This window comes from Protobothrops mucrosquamatus, unplaced genomic scaffold (assembly GCF_001527695.2).
Source record: "Protobothrops mucrosquamatus isolate PMUCROS unplaced genomic scaffold, P.Mucros_1.0 scaffold1184, whole genome shotgun sequence".
Lineage (NCBI taxonomy): Eukaryota > Metazoa > Chordata > Lepidosauria > Squamata > Viperidae > Protobothrops > Protobothrops mucrosquamatus.
In genome coordinates, this window is record NW_015387397.1 from 119752 (window position 1) to 136222 (window position 16471).

Below are 16471 nucleotides of genomic sequence, written 5' to 3' on the forward strand. Positions count from 1 at the left end.
AAGCCAAAGCGCAACAGAAGGCTAGCTAGTTCCGCCTCCTGGAGTGGTCCACGATATCCTGAGAAAGAGGGTGGGTCGCAGTCCGGCAGCTGGCGGGAAACTCGCGTTTATTCCGGTGCTGTGATCTGGTGAGCAACGGGGTTACTGGGTGGAGCGCGCAGGCGAGCCAGGGGCGGGGCGGGCCGGGTGACAATTCGGAGCTCGGCTGAGGGGAAAAGACGATTCAGTATTAAGGACGCGTGGTTGAGACTTCCGCGCACGAAGGGGGGGGGGGGAAAGAGAGCGAGCGAGAGCGCAACTGTCGGCCCCAAATTAACGTCCCGAAGGCATTGATTGGTCACTCAGTTGTTGCTCAGTAAAGAGGTGAGGTGAGCTCGGTGAGACGTGCGCTTTGGGTACAGGGAGGCGGGGGTGCCAGGCTAAGGAAGGGCGCTTTCCTCCTGGCTTGTCAAGTGCCTGAGAGAATATTAAGCGGCCAAGTACCGGAGGAATTAAAAGGAGCCTCGTCCTGTTCTGGGTGGTTTGGTGGCAACGGACAAAACACGGGCTCTGCTAACTAAAAAAACAAAATAAGAGTAGACCAATCAAGGGAACTCTTTCTTCCTCCGACCCTGCAGCTGTACGCGAAGGTGTTTACGGTTAAGTCCACAAGAGGTGTAGCTTCAAGATCTTCCAGAATTCAGTGTTTCTCAACCTTGACCATTTTAAGGCATGTGGACTTCAACTCCCAGAATTCCACAGCCAGCAATGCTGGCTGTGGAATTCTGGGAGTTGAAGTCCACATGCCTTAAAATGGTCAAGGTTGAGAAACACTGTTCCAGAAGCAACTCGCAACTGTGCGATCCGACACGACCCATAGTGGGGCATGTTGGGAATTGTAGTTCGAATACGCGGGTAGTTGCAGGGTAGTTGCAGGCTGCTCGTGTGAATTCCACAGGAGATTGCTCTGAGGTTGCCTTTTTTAAAGGCCATTAGTATAATATCTTTATTCAGATTAAATTATTTTTATTTCTACAGGGGGTTCATTTTTATGATGTACTGTGATTGTGGGCTTCCTTAATTGCACACAACTGCTGAAAAGTGGGATAACCACAATCCTGCTTTCTCTTATTGGAAGTAAGTCCCATTTAACACAGCAGGGCTTAATTTTGAATAGGTATATAAAGAATTGTATTACAGACAGTCCTCGACTTATAACCATTTGTTTAGTGACTGTTCAAAGTTACAGTGGCACTGAAAAAAGTGACTTGTGACCTGTTTTCACACTTGCAGCATCCCTATAGTTACGTGATCAAAATTCAGATATTTGTCAGCTGGTATTTATGATGGGGGTCATGTGATCACCTTTTGCAACGTTCTGACAAGCAAAGCTGGATTCACTTAACAACTGCACGGATTCACTTAACTGTGGCAAGAAAGGTTGTAAAATAGAGCAAAATTCACTTAACAGCTGTCTTGCTTAGCAGCAGAAATTTTGGGCTTAGTTGTGATCGTAAGTGAGGACTACCTGTGCTATATTCTTATGATGGCTTTAGCATCATATTCTGTTTCTTTATTGAGAAATATAACTGCCTACCCTTGTTCCTTTCCAAGTAAATGTGCTTCAGTTGATGACATTGGTTTGCATTCTTTTTACATTGATGTGAAAGCCAGTCAGAATTTTTGTATAACTTTTGAACAATTTGTTAAGTACTGTAATACCAAAATAATTGCCATTTCATCTCCAAAGCAGCATCTGGCAATTATATACCTTTCTCTTTAGTGATAATGTCAGATTGTTTTAAGAATAGAATGTGTTTACACATTCTGCATTCATCTTTAGCTACCTCCATTTTGCAAGCATTTATTGTATACTGTTTGTGCAAAAACTTTAATTAGGTGGCAAAGAAGATCACTAGGAGTGTTCTGCCAAAAAGTATATATAATTCATATTCCAGTTATTGATATCAAATTATTGGAATATACAGATAAAATATAACATAATTTTACAAGCTTTGCATACCTTAGTCAGATAAGGAAACTCAATCCCTACTTTCAGTGCTGTGGCAAATCAACCTTTCTGATTATTTCATGATATCTATTAATTGTATTTTTTCCCCTTGTTTCCTCCAGATTACACAGGATGCCAAGTTGGGCCCTACCACCACAGGCTTATTTGGTCTTCCCATATGTTAGTGAGTCAAGTCATTATTTACTCTACTAGACAAATTGTTGTATTTTTGACTGCTCAAAGTTAACTAGTTTTGAGTTTTATATATTTTAATGTGCCAAATCTGAGTTTTGCCTTACTCCATTGGTATGTTATGAGGATATTATCTAGAATTCTACATGTGCCTTCTTGATAGCAACATCCAGCAAGGAAATTATCCAATGTCTTGTTTAAATATATACTTGCAAGCTTTTATAAAATCCAGTTTAATTTATTATTATGAATAGCACCTAAACCTACAATGCATATTAAGTCAAGAAAAAATTATATATTATTATTACTAATAGTAGTAATTACTACTAGAAGTAGTAATAATAATATATATTTTTTCCTGACCTAATATGCATTGTAGGTTTAGGTGCTATTCATAGTAATAAATTAAACTTCTATGAGACTTGTGCCTTGATAGGAATATATCAATTTACTTTCTTTTTGGCTTAGATACTTCGATATGAGTAATCGAAAGATAAAGGGGATTAATGCCCTAAATGTCAGATTTGTGGCTGATGAAGATGTTCTGAAGCATATTTCTGAGGGTGCAGGTATCTTTAGCTGCTTTACTTTATTATTATTAGAATAAGGTAATATTAATTCTGGAATTTCCAAAAATATGAATAATTTTTGTTGTGCTTAAATATTTAATTACATTATTTTAAAAGCAATGTTTTTTTCTGTACTTGGGGAAATTAATTACCACTTGATCCTCTAAAAATATAATGTGAGAGCAAAACAATGCTGCAGAACTATTTAGCAATCTTACCATAGTAAGTTAACTTTGGCATTAATGTCATCAATATGGGCAACTTTATAACAAAAATACAATTTCCCAACAGCACATTATCTTTAACTTAGATATATAAAGTTTTGTCTTCAGGAAGTTTTGCCAACTGACTCTTCTTGTAATGTCAACTTTATAATGTTACTTCTTAAAGCAATTATTTTGTATTCTTTACATTCTATCAAAAATGGATCATATAGCTTTATTTTTCTAGAATGTATAGCTTCCCTGAAAATGATCAGTTTTAACAGACCTATGAAAATTATTTATTGTAATCATGTATTTTTCCTTAAGCATCTTATTGTATTTTCAGGTCTCAGAGTTCGTAAGTTAAGTGTTCCACATACACTTGATATTAAAAAATGGATGAAAAATCTGGACACCAGCTCAGATGAGGAAACCCAGGATATTTTTAAAGAACAGGATTATGTGACTGCTCTAGACGTCCAAGGTACTTCAGGAAACAACATTTTCACAGCCAACATTATGTGGATTTTTACTTCATATTATGCATGAAAATATTCAATATTTTATACATAATGCCACCAAGAAATAAGACATTCATATTCACTCTTAAAAATAAATGTTTATATTCCTAATAAGATATAATCTGTTGTTGGGCACAGAACTGCTATAAATCTTTTACCACTTCCCTCTAAAGCTTGCTTCTAAAGATTAATTGATATGTATATTTTTAGAGTCAATGAGGAATGGTTCCAGCGCAAGTGGTGGTGATGTCTTTCCATTCCAAACTCCAAAACGCTCTAATAAGATGGCAGAGAGAGGCATGTATTGTGTTTCATGTTCTGTTCCTTTTACATATATGGGTACTTGTATACTTTTGTATGGCTTGCTTTCTCATGGATTCCTTTAAAAAAACAAAACCTAAATCTGCTCTGAACCCACAATCCATAGGTCTGTCAGTCCTGTGAGTAACAGATTCCATGGATATGTATAAAATACATGTAATTAGTCATTTTTGTTGGACTGATGAGACTTTACAGCTCTACTTCACAACACTAGTCTTTTGTTAGTTTATATTGGAGAGCAACCATTCCAGTCTGGAAGAGGGATCAATCGAGGAATTAGCACAGACTCTTTACATAAACACAAGAATGCCTTTGAATCTTACCTAGTCTTTCCCAGGCGAATCTACATGTCTGCGAAGAGTTCTGTAAAATTGGCATACAATAATAAAGCACCTAGTTTGAGCTCTACACATGCAGGTCTGGTCGTTTATTCCTGACAGTTTGACAGCTTGCTTCTAAAAGTTTGGAAAGTTCTAAATGCAGCACGTATCACAACATAGTTAATATTGAAATGTTTTAAAATTAAAAGCTAAACCTGGCTTTTATTTTTTTTAAACTGCCCAATAGCTAAAATGCTCTGGGTGATTTACAATTTAAAAAACGGGAAATTCAATCCAAGTTAAAACTTGTATGATAAAATCAAATAAAATACAAGATAACAGCATCATATAAACTAGGCAGCCACACAAGTTAAAGCCAATTAAATAGTTTGTGAAAACGTCTTCATTTGATGTCAGAGTGATTTTAATGTGAACACTAATTCAGAGAAAAATCCATAAATGGGTGACACCCCAGAAGAAGTATTTGTAAAAGAGATATTTTGTTACTACTCCTAAAAGGTAGACTGCTTAGGGAACCAAAGACTTTGAAAATCAAGATCAGTAAAATATATACAAATAAATAAATAGGTAGGTAAATAGGTAGCTATATCCTTGTTGCCCTGAGTATTTCTTTGGTTAGAATCATATTATTTACTATTGCTAGTAACTTTAGATATTGAATACATTTGTACATGATACAGTGTCTGTGCTATCCTTTGAGTATTTATGTAATATTTACATGCTGCTTTAATTAGATATTTCTTTTTTATTTTAAAGTTTCTGAGCTAATTCAGAACTCTGCAAAGAATGCAAAGCAAAACAGTTTGAAGAAGTGTGAGGAGAAAACAAACACTCCAAAAATGAGCAGTAGTAAGTTCGGTTAATAGTTTTTAAAATGTTAGATACTTGATTAAAATAGGGAATTACAGAATTTGCTTTAAAAAAAAGTCATTCTAATGAAATAAGGTAGACAAGAATATGTATTTTATATTGCATGTGTTTGTTGTTCATTGTGAATGTTTAACAAAAATTGGAGAATTGTTCATAACAACTGCTTGAAAGGGCATTTGGGAATTCTGCATATATGATTATATACTTCCTACTATACTAATTATTATATATTACTGTATATGATTATTTATATACAGATTCCAAAGACTTCAGTTTTTAGTCTTATTTCCATTACATAGTTTCCAGTTGCAGAGTGGTAATATAGATTGCAGTGTCCATAATTAGGTAACTATGGAACAAATGTTGAAGAAGTGGCATAGATTAATAGCTGCATCTTAAAAGAAGCTAGTATCAGGTCCTACAGATTTGCTGATTCTTGTGCTCCCAAATTCCTTGTCTGAACCAACAGCATATAAACCTAAATTTATTGAAACATTATTTATAAGGCTGGGTTATCTCTATAATTCAGATAAACTGTAAGTAGCATAGAATTTATATAGGGAGAACCTTGGCAATAGAGTTATCAAGGCAAAAAATTCCTGATGACAATTGTTACTTGGATGGACAAATGTGTAATACTGCATATTAAATTAGGCTGAATCTCTGGTTTTAGCCGAAATGTACATTTAAACAATCCTGTGATACACTTGAAATTGTGCAAAATCCCAAAATCCTGATCTATGACTCAATTTTTAATTTCAGAATGTTCTTCAAGCAAAGACCAGAAAGATGTGAGTGAAATTTTTTGGCTGTTAAAAATATCAGTTGTGATTGATGTAAACTTGGAATTATTTTCTACTCTGCAGATATAAATATATTTTCAAATATTTTAAGTATGTATTCAGTCTTAAGGTATCTTTCTGAAAATTATATACAATAGTTGAATTTGGATTTCCCATTTCCTTCCATTTAACTACATCTGCCAGGTTTGCATTGGAGAGCCCCCATCTCTCCAAAATACAGGTGGAGGTCTACTAAGGCAGGGGTCCCCAACTCCCTGTATCAAGATGCGGCCTGTTGGGAACCAAGCCGCTCAAACGGTGGGTGAGCGCATGAAGCTCCATTTGCACAAGTGTTGGGTGCTTGTATGAAACCATCCGTTCTCCCCTCTGCCACTGCTCCCGTCTCCACTGCCGGTCTGCAGAGATGGAACGGTTGAGGACCACAGTACCAAGGAAATCAGATACATGTGTGATTTCCATTTTGATTAACAGATAGTGTTGTATATAAACACCATCCATATATTTGAAAATATTTGGTCTGTCTTTTGAATGAGATAGGAGACCTTACAATTAGAAATAAAATTTATTTTTTGCATTTAGATGATTATTTTGTCAGGAAATAGAATATTTAGACATGTTTTTTTAAGAATGGGATCTAATATACTTGCTATTCCTAACAGACTAAAAGGAATGATTTATTATCAAAATTATCTCACCGGACTCGGAAAAGAATGACAGGTAAGAAATAGTAGTTCTAGCTAACACAATTTTGTGACATTATGAGATATTTTTCCTATAATTTGCTTTCCAGTTCCAGGTTGAGATTTTTAGTGAAGGAGCTTTCCACAGTCCTGGCTTAATGTTTTAATGTTAAATCTAAAATATGATTACTGTTGGTCTCCTAATCCAAGAACTACTTGTATTCTAAACTATTTTTTTTCCTTTTTAGCCTTAAACATGTGCTCTGATAGTGAAAGTGATTTTTCTGCTTCAACCCCTGAAGAAGAAGGGGATGATGCTTGCTCAGTATCTGCTGTTCCTCCAAAAATCCCTATCAGAGCCCAAACCTCTTCTGTTCCACCTAACAAGGAAACATCTGCTAAGAAGCTGAAGAGATATATTTCTGTAAGCATGCTCAGAGATCAGTTTGTTTCCAGGGTACAATGAGTACAATAATAAGGTCTTTTAGAAGCAGTTTTCACTGTGTTCAAAAATACGTCAAATACATTTTTCCTCTGGGTAGTTTTGGAAAAGTGTCCTGTTGCAGTTTAGTTTATCTAGCTTTAATTCTCCTGACTAAATTCTGGAGACAAATTTACTAAATGCCTTCACAAAGTTTCATTTAGTGTGTATGTTCTTGGTTTACTTTCCTAATTATATCTCTAAGTAAAATAAGTTGTATCCTTATAGCAAAGTATTTTCTACTATCTTTTCTATAGTATATATAAAATGTTTAACAAAAGCTAAAATTAAACACATGGGAAAAAGATAAAACAGTAAAGATGGAATGGAAAGAAGGTTTTTTTAAATATTTCTGTAAGTGAAAATATAACATGCCAAATATTTGTTTTTAATTACTGTATAAACTTGCAAATAAGCCAAGAATTTTACGTTTCAAAATACATCCCAAAAATTGGGTTTAGCTTACCTGCAGATGGACTTATCCATGAGTATATACACTGATACTTTTAAAAATACATATATATATATATATTTGTGGAGAAGCCTATCTGTGGATAACCGAACCCTTGAATTTTTAACCAAAATAGGATGAAAAATTCATCACCTGTGGATAAGCTAGTTGTGAAAATTAATACACAAAATTTTTGAGGGTCAGCATATCTGCAGGTGGCACATTTTTTATGGTATTTTAGTTAAAAAAAATCATTAGTCAGCTTACCTGAGGATGGGCCTATCCGTGAGTATATATGGTACACTATTAATCATTAGAGGGAATTTAGATTCATTTCAATATCCTGTTTTCTATAGTAGATTTTGCACTTCATTAATCAGTTCTCTAGAATCTGGATTATGAAATGAAGCCATCAATTTGTTCCTCAATTAATGTTGCCAGAAGATAATAATTATTCTTCTGTGTATATTTATTTTCAGAGCAATTTGGTAGAAGAGTATTTTGAAGCACACAGCAGTTCTAAAGTTTTAACCTCTGATCGAACACTGCAGAAGTTGGAGAAAAAAAAACTGGATCAGGTATAGTATGTACTGAGAAAGAGATTTATCAGAATTTACCCAATATCCCAAACCACTAGTTATAGTTTACATACTGCAGAATGTTGTATCTTCTATGTAGTTAGCTGTCACTTTGTTTGGACTTGAAAAGCTAAACAGAATGGACTTGGTTAGTACTTGGATGGAAAAATTATGAGGAAATCCCAGAACTGTAAACTAGATTTGAATTAATAAAAAAAAACATTCTAAAGAACTGGATGGGCAAATAACTTGTACGGAGTTTGCCAGAGAAAGTACATATACTGTACTTACCTATGATGTCTATGGGAACTGAAAAAAATTCTTTTTTAAAATTCTGGCTCATGAAATTTTTGAAAATATCTGTGTTGTAATCAAGCAGCCTTTTCTTTTCTTGTTTTCTTTTCTCCCTCTGAGTTGATTTTGATGTGACAACTGACTGATGAGTCCCTGCAGTTTTCTTGGCAACATTTTAAAAAATGATTTACCATTACCTTCTTCTTAGGCTGAGAGAAAGTGACTAGCCATGAAAAGCCAGCTGGGTGACCTTGGGGTCAGTCACTCTGTCTCAGTCCAACTCACCTCACAGGGTTGTTCTGAGCAAAATAGGAGGAGGGAGGAATGCTGGCTATGTTTGCTACCTTAAGTTATTTGTAAAAATAATAAAAGGTAGGATACAAATAAATATCTCAAAGGCAAGACTAGAATTCACGGTTTCCCATTTTCTAACCTGATGCTTTAAACACTACCCCAAACTGGTTCTCAATCAAGCAGCTTACAGGCTCCCGATACAGTAAAACTTTAAAAAAATCATAGTATCTTATCCAAGTACTTAAAGGTATTCCTTCAATTTTTTATACCAACTTTTGCAGTCTTACTGCTCTCTATATACCTGAATAGGATGTGCAGAATTCATTGATTGAATCCAGTCCCTTTATCATACCATTCCAGAATTCTCTGAACCATGCTGTTCTAGAGCAGTTCAACAGACTCTAGAAGAAAATACTCTAGGTTATAGAGTATCTCAGACATTCTGTTCCCAAATCTATGAGTTTAGTCCAATGCTATGTGTAAACCAACTACTGGAATTCCTTATTTGGCAATGGGGTTGCTGAGGATTTAGAAAGTTGTGTTCATCCATCATAGATGGATGCTAGAATCACAGGAGTAATGTATGAGTCCAGGATGGAGCTTCTCTATGCACACATGCCTGCATCTCATGTGAAACACCTTTATGCCTTTAAAAGGCTGTATATTCCTTTTTGTGTATCACATTTATATTCTGCTGCAGTGCTCCCAGCAAAAACAATAACAATTAAAAGTACAAGAACCAGCAGTCAAAAATAGACAAACACACATTCCAGAGAGCATCTGGCATCAACTCCCAAACGCGCTCTAGAAAAGCTCTATTTTCAGAAACTTCCGGAAAGCAACTTGAGAAGGGCCCATTCAAAAGGAATGGTTTGATAACAAAAAAATACTCTGGACCTTGGCCTCCCTGACCTCCCCAAAATATGGAACAATCATGCTTTTCCCAGCATGATCAAAGTGGTTGAGCCAATTCTGGTGGAGGAATACAGTCCTAAAGGAAACTCGGTATCAAATCATAGTTTCATAGTTAAAGCACTTTCAATTGCATTCTATTAGTCCTTAGCTCTTTCTGAGCAGGGAGATGGAGAAGGAATGGGAAATGTCTGATAATGAAGATCATTCTGTTCAAAGCCTTTCCATTAGTTAAGAACTTTTCCATTATATCATTAATTAGACATTTACTCATGAGCCCTTTATTTCTGCAATGAATCTAAATGGTCTAGGAATCCCTACAAAATCTCTTGAATGACGTACCTGTTGCTTTTGCTGCTGAACGTGAAAAGTTAATGACACAACACAAATCCCTCTTCTACAAATGGATGTTGCAACTGCAGTAAGTATCCCTTATATTTTAGTAGGAGTTTGCTGTCCAGAGAATAAATTGAAATAAATCACCCCAGCTATGCTTTGAAATCATTTTGTTGAATAAAACTGGATCGTTGGATATAGTTAATATTTCATCATTGTGTATGATTAATATTTCCTAGAACTGAGGCCTGCACAATTTCATGGATAATTGAAAAAGTATAAATATTTCTTTCAGCCATGACTTATGATAATTGTATTTATTTTTCTATTTGTGCACACCACTATCAACTGGACTCTCAGTGGCTTACAACAAATATATATAGTAACAATACACTAAAACATCCATGGTAAAAATTAAAATTCATCAAGTCACGAAAGCAGATATAAGCAAAGTCCTCCAAAATCATCAGTCACTATCATTAATTTAGTAGCATCATCCTGAGCCTTCATAAACTTCCAGAGCAATTCTATTTTTAATAACTTTCACGGAGTCCTTGGTGCTCTCTAAGGTTGGTTGTTTGCTTGAAGGTTTCATCATCCTACAAGGTAACCTCACTAGTATGAATGAGTGTAGGGTTTGCTCCCTGTTTATAGGCATTAATGGAGGTTTGCCTACATGCAAATTTCTCCCATTTGCATGCTTTCTGAAGAATTTGATGTGTGTATTTCAACCCTGAGCTACGTATATTTCCTTCTATTGGAACCACATAGGGCAACAAATGCTTTAGAAAGCACACATATGGGAGAAATTTGCATGTAGGCAAACTTCTATCAAGGAATGACTATTCTTTCTGTATGAATGCTCATAAACAGGGAGCAAAATCTACACTTGCTCACACTGATGTTATCTAGTTAGGTGGCGAAACGTCTAATAGCAAACCAAACTCAGAGAGCATCAAGGACTTCACAGTTCAACCCTGAAGCTTATATAAAATAACTACAGGTAGTCCTCAACTTAAAACTATTCATTTAGTGACCGTTCAAAGTTACAACAGCATTCCCATGGTTACGTGACAAAAAAATCAGACACTTGGCAACTGGCATATTTATGACAGTTGCAGTGTCCCAGTGTCATGTGATCATCACCTTTTGTGAACTTCTGACAAGCAAAGTCAATGGGCAAGCCGGATTCACTTAACAATCATGTTATCAATTGCAGTAATTCACTTAACAACTGTGGCAAGAAAGGTCGTAAAATGGGGCAAAATTCACTTAAACAACTGTCTTGGTTAGCAGTGGAAATTTTGGGCTCAATTGTGGTGGTAAGTAGACGATGACCTGTAATGCTAAGAAGTTTAATATTCACTGAGAGACTTTTTCCAAAGTCAAAACAGTAAACAGAATGAAATAGATTCAATGCTGAGCAAACTCACTTCAACTTGATTAAATGTAGAAAACATTAGATATTCAGAATACAGATCTTTTTTTTCCTCCTATTTAAGGCAAGCTTTTGCTATTAAGAAAATACATAAGATAGAAAATCAGGATAGACAATTAGCAGAAAACTTGCTCATAGGTAAAGAATTGACAGTTTGTCTGATTAGAAAAAACTGGTATACTACTGATAAACTGAAATCCTGGACCTTTTTTAAAAAAAATAAATCTTCAGTTGAGTAATGCTCAGAAATAAAACAACAAATTTTGCACACACACCCCATTTTTAGAACAAGAAGTTCTTGTGATCAGCCTAAGCATTTTTAGTACATTATATTGCACTGCACTTTGTTTTGTCATATTCAAGGACTTTTTTTCTTTATTTCTTACAGCTTGGGGTTCAATATTGTGCTATATGGATTAGGTTCAAAAAGAGATCTGTTGGAAAAATTTCGTATTTCTCTTCTTCAGGATTCAGTACATCTTGTGGTAAATGGATTCTTCCCCAACATCACCATAAAATCAGTAAGCAAAAAACAGATATACGGCTAGCTTTGATCAGTTAACAAAAGCTTTACTACAAAATGCAGTAATATAGATGGAACGATATTACAGGTAGTCAGCTGTACAGCCAATTCTCACATTTATGACTTTCTCAGGTCTGTAAAGAAAAAGAAAGCTGAAATAAGATCATAAGCATTGTTGCAGTTTCATTCAGCAACTGTTTCACTTAACGACTGAGTTGCTGCAGCCAATACTGATCGCTGAATGAAGACTAACTACATTTCTCAAATTGCTTATCTTTTCTGCACTTAATCCTAGAATATGATGGCTGGGTTCTGACAACACAAGTGCTAAATTACATTTTGCTGTTTGTAATTTAGAGTGCTTTGTCATCCAGTCAGTTGTGGTTTCTTTGGTAAACCACAGTTAAACCATGGTTTAGCATATTGTGTGATATAGCTAGCCAAAATCTGTTGTGGACTTATTTTGAATGCAACTTTTTATTTATAGATTCCACTTACAAGAAAAGTGAGCTCTTAGGAGCAAATTGGATTAATTTGAAACATAGGAACTACCGTACTTGTCTATGGAGATTCTCAATCACAGGTGCTTTCCCAAAAAACAAGATTTTGTTGGTTTTTTCCCTTGAAAATGTCCCTTCAGAACTGAAGGAGCTTCTTGGATGAGAAGCAAAACATTTTCAAGGAAAAACCCGAGAAAGTCCAATTGCCTTTTGGAAAAGTACCTTTGGGATAGGAACTACTTGTTTTTACTGTCCATAGCGTCAGCCCTGACTCTTGATGATTTACAAGTCCCTGCACTTTTCTTGACAACATTTTTGGGCGTAGTTTTGCTAGAACCTTCTTCCCAGAACTCCAAATGGGCTGTCATAAAAGCTGCAGCCTATGAAATCTTTTGCTTATTATTAAATGTTTATGTGAAAAGTATTTCTACATTTTGTGAGAGTTTCTACAATAATTTCACTTTCAGTACAGGAATGTTATAATTTATTCAAGTAGATACAATGGTCAAAAGTTTGTTTTCAGTTCGGATTTAATTCTTCTAAGAATCTTTTAAAAACAAAGTGTTAAAAGAAGATGACGGCCTACCATTGTTCTGTGCCAGATTTTGAATTCTATAACAGAAGAGGTATTGAATCACATGGGTACCTTTCGTAGCCCCCAGGACCAGGTGGACTTCATCCTAAAAAGTTTTAAAGAAGGTAAACTATCTGGTCAGTCATTCTACAAGTTTATGTATTGTTGCCTTAAACATTCTTGATATATTGTGACTAATGATCCGAGGTGATTTAAATTGCATTTAATAGAGAAAAATTAGAATTTGAGAGACTTGATCCAGTAGGTTTAGCAATCATGCTGAGCTTCCTGCTTTGGAAGGACAGATTGGCAATAGGTTTGGAATCCCCAAGCCCCTTGTCCCCCTCCTCCCCTCTACAATGACAGAAATCAAGCAGCAAAGAATTTTAGAGGATTTCTAGTATCGTTGGGTTTCTGTCTCAATTCATCCCTGCTTTTCATCCCAATCAGTGGCCTTCCCCTTTTCAACTTGCCATCATGAAGCTCAATTGTCCAAGTACATTAAATGCATAATGTTATTTAACTAAAGAAGGTTTAATATAGGCTATTCGTTTAAACAAGATTTAGTATGGATTATGTATTCATTGTAATTTTAAAATGTCCGTAAGCTGTTCTGAAAAACTTTTATTTCAAAAAGTGGCATTTTTTTTCACCTAAGCATCAAACATTCCAGACACCAATCCTGTAACCATTATTTATATATTCTATTTTTGATCTTTGACTATTGGTATTTCTTTTTTTTTTTCTTGTTTGCCAGATGTTTCCTCGGAACTGTATCTTCTCATCCACAACCTGGACAGTAAGATGTTAAGAGGAGATAAAAGTCAGCAAATCCTAGGACAATTGTCTTCGCTTTCCAATGTCTACCTCATAGCATCCATTGATCATATTAATGCACCACTCAGTAGGTTACTGGGTTTTTCAAACTGTATGTTGTGTGTAAATTCATCATAAATACCAGATAGTAGTAATAGGTCCCATTGTACAAACGTAATTCATTCTAGGACTGTTTTTTATTCTGCATATTACCAATGGTGGAATTATGATTATTTATATTTAGATTTATTAAGAGACTATGATTTATTTTGTACTGGTAAAGCAGAATCTAAGAACAGTTCAATGGCAGTTTCAGATCAGTTTATTTTAGCAAGTGTGTTTTTATAAAGTCTTTTTACAAATAAGTGTTAAAGACATTACTTTCCTACAAGATGACAGTACTAAACTTATAAGTCTGCTATAAGTTTGCAGAAATATTTGGACTTATTTAAGTAGTTTTAATCTATCCCTACCTAGTTGGTGTGCGGAGCATCCATAGAATGGGCTAATGGATGGCCAGTTTAGTCTCATAAACTCTGTTAGCCAACCAGTTCATTGTAGGCCTTCATCTAGGATAGTGGGGAGCTTCAGCAAGTGATGGCTACCTGGCAGGATGGCAAATACATTGCCAAGAGTTTGCAGTTCAGGATTTCCTGTCAGAAATGAATGGTATGACATCCATTTCCTAAAGCTTAGGGCAGTGCAAATGGCTTTATAAAAACATTTTTCCACCAAATGAAACATGCTTATTTAACATCTTCAGACATGAATTATCAGACATCAAAATCCAAATCCTTTCATAAGCAGGTGAGAAACCTTATGCACAACATACACAAAGAGCATATAAGTAGATCCTGCTAACAGTGTTTTGCTATTTTCAGTCCTGCTTCCAAGATACAATGTTAGGTTACTATCAGGGAGAGCCAAGGCAATGAATATAGGGAACTGTCCCATCACCAAGCTTGTAATACACTTTATCCTGTATTTATTTCTCTGAGCCTGTTGGATGTTATGGAAAATTATGATGCAAAAGGCAATAGTAATTCCAGTGACTTTCTATTTACTTTGAAGGCATTGATTTTCAAGGTTCTTCAGCTACTGAATAGAGATCCCCAATCATTTCAATCATTCCAGATGTACTCAACACAGAGAAATTTTCATCATAACATAGAAGGCAGACTGGTTCCCATTAGTTCTGTTGAAACCTATCAGAAAGCCAGAATGCTCTCATTTTGATCTCTGTAGATTTTGGAGAAGCACTATTACCTAGCCTTTTAATTGCTCATCTTTTCTCTTCTTAGAGCCTTTCTCTGTAAGCACCAGACTGACTCTGAAAGTATAGAATTTCAAAACTCTTGATAGTAAATTTATTGTAGAAAATCTAATGGAGCCATTACAAGAGAATTTCAGCAACAGATGTATATCAAATGCAAGCCTTGTTTACAGTAAATATTGAAATGCTAGCCCCTTTCTAATTTGCACCATGTAATGGATGCAAAGCTTACTCCCATATTTATTCAGATGGCATCTACGTTAGTTCTTTTTCAACCATGCTCCTTTAATTAAGATTCATAAGACAGTGGTTTGGTCTTCCATTTTTCCATCAGTTAAATCTTCTTCTGCATGTCTATGGAGATTCTCAGTCATCCAGGTCATGGCTGTCACAAAGGTGCTTTTTCAAAAGGCAACTGGACTATGTTTTTTTCCTTGAGGAAGATGTTTCGCTTCTCATCCAAAAAACTTCAGAATTGAGTCAGAACTGAAGAAGCTTCTTGGATAAGGAACGTCTTCCTCAAGGGAAAAAAAAAACATAGTCCAGTTGCCTTTTGAAAAAGCATCTTTGAGATTCTTCTGTATGGTTATCCTTGGATATTTTTCCTCCAGTCTTGTGCTTTGTGCTTTTTCTATGGCTGCGTCATGGGAGAAACTGAGGGGAAAAAAACAGTGAGGGGAAAAAATGTTTGATCCCCTGCTGATTTTGTACGTTTGCCCACTGACAAAGAAATGATCAGTCTACTGTATAATTTTAATGGTAGGTTTATTTTAAACAAAATAACAGTAACAAAAAAAATCCAGAAAAATGCCTTTCAAAAAAGTTATAAATTGATTTGCATTTTAATGAGTGAAATAAGTATTTGATCCCTTGTCAATCAGGAAGATTTTTGGCTCCCAGGTTTCTTTTATACAGACAACGAGCTGAGATTAGGAGCAGTCTCTTAAAGGGAGTGCTCCTAATCTCAGCTTGTTACCTGTATAAAAGACACCTGTCCACAGAAGCAATCAATCAGGTTCCAAACTCTCCACCATGGCCAAGACTAAAGAGTTGTCCAAGGATGTCAGGGACAAGATTGTAGACCTACACAAGGCTGAAATGGCTACAAGATTATTGCCAAGCAGCTTGGTGTGAAGGTGACAACAGCTGGTGCGATTATTCGCAAATGGAAGAAACACAAAATAACTGTCACTCTCCTTCAGTCTGGGGCTCCATGCAAGATCTCACCTCATGGAGTTTTAATGATCATGAGAACAGTGAGGAATCAGCCCAGAACTACACGGGAGGATCTTGTCAATGATCTCAACGCAGCTGGGACCTTAGTCATCAAGAAAACAATTGGTAACACACTATGCTGTGAAGGACTGATATCTTGCAGTGCCTGCAAGGTCCCCCTGCTCAAGAAAGCACATGTACAGGCTCGTCTGAAGTTTGCCAATGAACATCTGAATGATTCAGAGGAGAACTGGGTGAAAGTGTTGTGGTCAGATGAAACGAAAATCAAGCTCTTT

General features: G+C 35.7%; 1 protein-coding gene across 1 annotated transcript in view; it reads left to right on the forward strand.

Annotated features, from left to right (window-relative positions):
• Positions 1-16471, forward strand: part of ORC2 (origin recognition complex subunit 2) — a 22702-nt gene continuing 6231 nt past the window's right edge. The window contains exons 1-14 of the mRNA XM_029285013.1: positions 1-128; positions 2113-2174; positions 2651-2751; positions 3301-3438; positions 3686-3859; positions 4894-4986; positions 5770-5798; positions 6470-6527; positions 6739-6914; positions 7902-8000; positions 9812-9921; positions 11663-11795; positions 12900-12996; positions 13629-13775. Of these exons, the coding sequence (XP_029140846.1) occupies positions 2661-2751; positions 3301-3438; positions 3686-3859; positions 4894-4986; positions 5770-5798; positions 6470-6527; positions 6739-6914; positions 7902-8000; positions 9812-9921; positions 11663-11795; positions 12900-12996; positions 13629-13775 (1345 nt within the window). The 5' untranslated portion in view covers positions 1-128; positions 2113-2174; positions 2651-2660. The remainder of the gene's footprint in view (positions 129-2112; positions 2175-2650; positions 2752-3300; positions 3439-3685; positions 3860-4893; positions 4987-5769; positions 5799-6469; positions 6528-6738; positions 6915-7901; positions 8001-9811; positions 9922-11662; positions 11796-12899; positions 12997-13628; positions 13776-16471) is intronic.